General features: G+C 35.8%; 1 protein-coding gene and 1 long non-coding RNA gene across 2 annotated transcripts; one reads left to right on the plus strand and one right to left on the minus strand.

Annotated features, from left to right (window-relative positions):
* Window positions 1-2,849: 2,849 nt before the first annotated feature.
* On the plus strand, window positions 2,850-5,551 carry LOC133691604 (probable phytol kinase 3, chloroplastic; the record flags this gene model as incomplete). The annotated part of the gene is made up of 6 exons (XM_062112186.1): window positions 2,850-3,086; window positions 3,722-3,789; window positions 3,870-4,001; window positions 4,517-4,632; window positions 4,782-4,896; window positions 5,001-5,551. Coding segments are annotated over 6 exons (846 nt in total), but the record flags the coding sequence as incomplete, so codon positions are not given.
* A 190-nt stretch (window positions 5,552-5,741) lies between these two features.
* Window positions 5,742-7,155, minus strand: LOC133691614 (uncharacterized). The gene is made up of 2 exons (XR_009841718.1): window positions 6,276-7,155; window positions 5,742-6,190 (listed from the first exon to the last, which is right to left on the minus strand). It is a non-coding gene; the product is annotated as an uncharacterized LOC133691614 (long non-coding RNA).
* Window positions 7,156-7,391: the final 236 nt, after the last annotated feature.

Raw genomic sequence — 7,391 nt, forward strand, 5'->3', positions numbered from 1 at the left:
AAGCTTTTTAGTCCAAACAACAAAAATAGGTCCTAGAATGTCCTAAATGGCAATTTCATCTTCAAATCATAATAAATCTCGTTTCACTTTCACTTGCTTGTATAAAAGAAGAAGTGGAGGAAATTTACTGTATCTTGGGTATGTTTTCCTGAAAATCTTTCTGTGCCTACGATATATATACATTATAATCAAATTAGTAAAAAAGATTTTTATTATGAACTTCGATCAATAAGGTAGCATTCCACTCCATTTACAAGCTTAGGACATATATAGCTTTGCATTGCCAGCTCCTACATTTATATTATTTGCCACCAATTAAACTCTTAATCGATCATGCACTTAATTATTTATTAGTCATTCTTACTCCTCCAATTGTTGATCACACGTTACAACTTTTATGGAGTGCACTAAAGTCAATCTTTTTGTAGATTTTTCTTTAATCGTTAGTTGTGAAATTATTTATATACCAATAAAACTTTTGAAGTTGTTCTTCATTGCATTGTCTGTGCATAAACTTTCTCCATTTCTTGCTACATGCATGTTCAGTTCAGAAAATCTTATTCATCAATATTCTTCCATGCCACTCGAGCAATATACAAGAGGGGATACCGACAACAATACGGCTAGCTAGGTTCATGTACATATGCTTTATGAAAACGTGAGGTCCATATATACTTATTTATGTGAATCCCATTACATAACAGTATTGAGCATAAATTGTTTTTCTTTTATGACGTTATGAATTTTTTAAATTACAGCTCTCGAAGATTTAAACTCAAGGACCATCTTTCTGCCATCACTTCCGAGTTCATTCGATCCTTTTGGAAATTAAACTCTTAAAACTTGTTGAATATTAGCATGTAATAACCTTTTTTTCTCGCAAAAATGTTGGATAGCAATCAATTAATCAAAGTTATGCCTTGTTTTGAGGTCATGTAAGCCATCTGTTGCAAGGAAAATTGAAACATGTTTGGATTCACCATCTGCCGCTCGATCCTATTTTCCCAAGCAGCCAACATAACTTGTTGTTGTTGTGTGAAATGGATCAGTTGCTTCAGTCTATACACACTTCTGCTTTGTTTTCCTCTATATATTTCAGCTGCAAAAGAATTTTCTTAAAACAATAATATCTAGGCTGGTTCCATACAGGGATATTATCTAGGCTGATTCGAGTTCAAATTCAAAATAAATGGATAATTGGCGGCCGGATGACATTGTCTTTAAAAGATCTGGGTATTGACATTGATTCGGGATAAAGGATTGCTTTATCAGGTCTCTTTCCTTAACTTCAGTTCCTCATATTGAGCTGCATGAATAATTAAACACCATCAGTACATAATTTTAGTTAAAACTAGTTAATTAAGAAAGAGGGAGGAGGGGGGGAGGGACCTTCTCCGAACATGAGTACTTCACCAGAACAAGAAGAAAGCTTCTGCTCAATTGAACTACTTTCCATTTGAAGTAATAATTATGAGTTTTGGCGTTTAGAGTACTTGATCCTAGGACCTGTGATCGCCACCTTCGCCTGGATATATACATAGACAACAAGAGGAAACATGTTAGCGACTTGCAGTACGAATTTATTACATGTTAAAATCGTCGACTAGAGGAATCAGAATTTTTTTTTTGTTTTGTTACTTGGAGAGCTTTCACTTCTGTTTCAAGTTGCATGATATATTGCATCTGCTTCAGTCGGTATTTCTGATCAGAACACTGCCTGCTTGCCATTTAAGCCCAACGAAAAAAACAATGAGAGTTCACGAATCATTAATAATTTAATTACAGCCGTAAAATTCTTGCACGTTGGATTGAACTGTAGTATTTTTCTTAATTTGATATCGTAATTTAATTACAGCCGTAAAAACAAATCTGGTACAGCAGCCGCATAAATGGAAGAATTATATGAAATTCATAGGAGCCTTGCCCATGAAAAATGAAAATGCGACGGGAGAATCTAGGCACGCAAAACATTCATGGCTTAGTTGAATTTTTTTTTTATATGATATTAAAATTTTAATGATTAAAAGACACCTTTAATTCTTTCTAATTGAAATAATCTTCTACATAAATTAAATTTCTTTACTTATTAAATTGAATTTTATGGTTGAATAACAATTAATCAAAAAGTAATGGTACAATAGATGCTTTGTCATAAATGATTTTTTTAAATATATATATATATATATATATATATATATATATATATACACACAAAAAAAATGTAGAAAATGAAATAACATGAAAATGAAATAAATTAAGAGAATATTTTTAACTGTTCAATTTGTTTCTTAATTTTTGCAAGTGATTGATAGTTTTTTCAAGAATTATTAATGTATCGTAGGAAAAAGCTTGCCCAAAATTGTACTGTCATAAAAGGGCCCAATTATTAAAGTTTTTTCCAAAGGCCCAAAATAAAGAAGCACGCTCTCCGCAATCTTTCTTACGTCACTCAAGTGAGACCAGCCCAACAGCCCGTCCTTTTAATGGGCTGCCTCATCTCATTTACCATCACTAACCAAGCCCATCTTGCAGAATATCTTTACACCAACAAAAAAAAAAAAAATGTTTTAAAATAAATACATTTTAAAATACATTCTACCAAACGGCCTCTTAATAAATTATAATCAATCAAACACTTACAAGACAAAAAAAAAAAAACACTTCATAAATTTTTTTTTTTTTTGTAAAAATGACATTTTTTTTTTACTCTCTCCTGTCAGGTGACCGACGGAGTTTTCAATCCAGTCATACTGAAGAGTTGGTCATCAGGACTAATGTATAAAACTTAATGTGGTGAACTACGTCCTCTCTTCGATTTTATCCTCATAACAGACTTGTCTCTACCTTGAAGACCGCTTTCGTTTTCACTTTTTGTCACACTATCGTCAACGGTTGTACAAGATTTAGGGTCGGATTTCAGGCACAGCAAAGAACACGGAGGAGATCCAACAACAAGGGCAGCAGTAGCTATGCTTCATCAGAATCCCGTTGTCTCCGATTTAATAGCCACCGGTTTATCTGGTACCATCGCCCTCTCCTTGCTTCGTTCATTTGAAGAAACTGCTAAACGACATATCCTCGACCAGGTCTTAATTTCCCTCCTCTCTCTCGCGTAATTTTTATAAGACCTAAAGTGCTAGCGCAACTCTTTTTTTTAAAAAATAAAAATAAAGAGGAAGTGATGCGATCGTGCCTAAAAGAGAAATGTAGCTGTTTTTAAGGTGGAGAAGAGACAAAAACAAAAGCCAAACTTTTGTTGTCAATTAGGCCTTAAGAGTATACTAAAACAAGTAAAACTCTTGCGGGCTGCTGCAATGTGGAGTGGTAGTAACCCAGTTGCTCTCATCTTTGCGCGGCCGTTGTGCCAGCCGGTGTTATTTTCGTGTTTCTTCAGCCATAGAAAGAACCCGCAAAACATGGTCTTGACCAGGTTATTCCTGCTTTAGTTTTAGCTTGATCTAAGTAAGGATAAACAATACCTGACTCGTTGCATCAAATTTTGATTAAAAAGCATAATATATATTTTAAAAACTTCTGCTTTTTGATGGATTCTTAAAGGGTTATATTCATTTACTTGCTTCATAGGATATTTTGTCTATGAATCAAACCTGTTTCTTGAAATGCGGCATTGAATCTTAATCCTCTCTGAATTTTCCGTTTGAAATCCCCCATCTTGTCCAGCTATTTAGAGATTGATTGTCCCTTTTCTTTTCTTGTTTAGAAACTGAATAGGAAGCTTATGCATATAAGCATCGGGTTAGTTTTCATGCTGTGCTGGCCAATGTTCAGGTAATTTTTATGACTTGAGAAGCTTGGCATAATATTACTATAAATCTGCCCCGTGAAACAGCTATTACAAATTGTTGCAGTTCTGGACACCGGGGAGCACTTCTGGCAGCTTGTATTCCTGGTCTTAATATAATACGAATGCTTCTTATTGGATCTGGAATGTGGAAAGATGAAGCCACGGTGAAATCAATGAGCAGATTTGGAGACCGCAGGTTACAACTCACAACTCTGTATATAAAGTTCGTCGAGTTTTCCTATGTTAAAATGCCTTACATCCTCTTGCATAGCAGTGGCTCCCTTCTCATTATTGATCCCACCTGGAGGAATAATGTTAAAACGTCAAGGAAAAACTCCAAGAATACACATGAGCTGTTAGAGTTTTTTCTTGTCATATTTAGCACTATTCCACCCGAAGATATCCCTTTTGCTTTGAACTGATCAAAGTGCGCGATTTACTCCTACTTTGTTCCTGTATCTTATGATTGTATTTGATTTGATGGATTGGAATGTTCTTATTATAGTTATTTTAAAGTGAGTTATTTGTTATGAAGATCACTTCTAAGTGGGCGCTTATTTTTCTATCTTAGATAAAGGTTTCTGAACAAACACTTCTCTTTCTCTAAAAGTGATCCTTTACTTTTTTGGAGGTTGATACAGCATGATATTCTTTGGTTGTTTCTTTACGAGACTTCTCAATTTGACCACCTCAGTTTCCTCTGTTCATCAGGGAACTTCTCAAGGGACCATTGTACTATGCCCTGACAATTACCGTGGCTTGTGCTATCTATTGGAGGACTTCCCCGGTTGCAATTGCAGCAATATGCAACTTGTGTGCTGGAGATGGTATTTTTAACTGAGTAATCTACTTTCTTTGCTTTATCAATTAACTTGACTTCTTGCTGATTTAAGCTTTTTAGTGCATGGAGGAATAAAAATTCTTGAGTCTTTATTTTTGTACTGTGGCTAAAAACTACTCTATTGTTTTTTGTCAGGGATTGCAGATATTGTGGGAAGGCGTTTGGGAAGTCAGAAAATCCCATACAACAGAAACAAGTCTATAGCTGGTAGTGTTGCAATGGCCCTGGCTGGTTTCTTGGCATCTCTTGGGTAAGTCTTACTCAATTTCGTCTCATCTCATAACTTTTTATGATTCTTTTTGAACTGCTGCATAATGTTGTAGGTTGGTTAGTGATCATGTAATATCGTGACAGGTTTATGTTTTATTTCTCCGCATTCGGGTATGTTCAGAAAAGCTGGGAAATGATATTGGGTTTCTTGATTGTCTCCCTTGCCTCGAGTTTTGTGGAATCACTCCCCATAAGTACAGAGCTTGATGATAACCTAACAGTTACCCTAACTTCTCTGTTGTTGGGGAACCTTGTTTTCTGATGTCAAGAATTGTTGCTTGCTTGTGAGATAGCATTCTTAGTTTTGGCACGTTCATGCTATGTGTATTATGTGTGTGAAGTGTCAATGGTCAAAAATCGTATCTGCTGATGCTTCTTGATTCTTACGAGCCCCCTCAGCCTAGCGTGGTGAAAAAATGGCTGCTTCCTGGGTTTTAGTCCTCACTTAGTGAACTCAATGCTTGTAAGCGGTCTCGTCTGGTTACCCTACGGACTAGAGATTCCTCGTAGAAAACCATTTTCACTGTATATTTTTGTATTTATTTTTCAAATGGAACTCTCAGACAATTCGAATATGAAACCTTTGATTTAAGGTTAAGCTCAACTTTTTATTCAATAAACTATTGATACCTCAATTTCATGGTTCTATAAATGCTAATTTGGTACTTTTAGGGGGTTCGAGTACTGGTGCGATGCTTCAATTGTTTGATATGCCCTTGTTGCTTTGATTTCTCACGAAGGATTCCAACTAATGCTTTAATAGGAGTTATTGTGCTTCTTGAATTTTTTTCCCCGTGATCAAACGCATATTGCTGTAGTGAGCAAGTGAAGCTTTCACAAATACCATAGACTATATCTCCTGACAATGCCAACTGATACATGTATTGTTGCAACTAAGGTGCCGGTTCTTGTAGTACGAGTGCCTTCGATAAAGTGAAAAGCCACTTTATATGGCTCTCTTCGGAGTATTTTGTTTTACTTTTAATTTGGTAAATGCTTCAAAATCAAATCTAACAGGGTTTAGAGCGCATTTCAATTCAAGCAGGCTCCAGTTGGTGCGGTTTCTTTGCCAACGTGTAGCGTCGAAGCTGCGACGCCAATGCAACTTATTTTTCGAGATATTCTGGAAAGGGACGTCGATAACTGATGTCGAGCAAAATATGTATCCAAAATTGCTGCCCAAGTCCTTCATCCTTGGCTAATAGTAGATTAGGGAGCGTTACCGAAAAGATGACACCAGCACAACTCAAGGGAAAAAAACGAGTGTCCAATTACTGGATTCGAAGCAGAACATTGGATTAGAAACCTCCATGGAAAGACAAACAGGAACCTCCTATCAAGTATCAGGGAACTTCTCACCAGTCGAATTCTTGCGATGCAATGACATTTCTTTGAGCATCACCGGCTATCCTCCTCTGTTCCATTGGAAATAAAAGAATATAATTCCGCTGCATCCTGGTGTCTGCAAATACTGATTCCTCTTTCAATATCTCTAGTGCGCTTGAGGCAAGGAAGCAATACAATTAATAGGAGAGATGGAAGAGATGCCAACAAGAACAAGTAACAATATCAGAGCACCTACGGCGTAATGTCTATCATGGGGGACAATATCTTCTTGTCAAGGCCATCAATGGTGGGTTTGGTTTTTTGGGGGCCATTTTTTGAGAGATTGGTAGCCTTGAGGATAGGCACGTAGCTTTCATTTTCATTTTGTAAAGGTTTGGTCAAGGTTTGAAAAGTGGAACTCAGGTGTTCTATTAATCTGACAAATAAAGAACTCATGATCTCAGGTGACAAAACCTTGTTTTGTTAGATTATCTTTTTGATTACCGTATAGGGGCCGGGGTTTGCGATGGGCCTGAACATGTTTAACTTCTTTTGGTCTTGTTCTATAGCCAGGCTATATTCAATTAAGACATGTGGTTTGTCGTTTTGATGTTGCCGATTGCCATGACACTCGTGGCGGGAGGCTCTATCATCTAGGCCCAATGGTTTGCTAAGTCTTCGGTTTCAAATGCCAAGGCTCATAATATCCTGTGCTAAAAAAAGCTTCAAAAAAACTTCATTGAAATCGAGTTTTCTTGGCGGATAATTTTGAGCTAAAAAAAGGGTGTTACTTGCAAATTAATCTTTGATGCACAAACCAGTCTAGTGTTTTATAGGTAAATAAATTGATGGAATCACCTAGTGTTGAGTGGGGTCGCTTATATGAGTCTTTAATAAAATCTCTATAGCACTCATGAATAATTAAACATGTATATAGCTTATTAAACACAACACCAAGTCAAACAATAAAAAATTATAGAGGAATAATGTGATTGGAGAAATATCTAACTTACAATAAGAATTTTTATTCATAGAAATTAAAATTTTCATTATTCTATAACTTAAATCTAATTTTTTATATGATTTAGTTTATAGTTAAAAAGACATTAGATTACATGATTACACTTAATATATAGAAATCTCATAAGT

Source organism: Populus nigra, chromosome 1 (genome assembly GCF_951802175.1).
Source record: "Populus nigra chromosome 1, ddPopNigr1.1, whole genome shotgun sequence".
In the NCBI taxonomy this organism is placed as follows: Eukaryota; Viridiplantae; Streptophyta; class Magnoliopsida; order Malpighiales; family Salicaceae; genus Populus; species Populus nigra.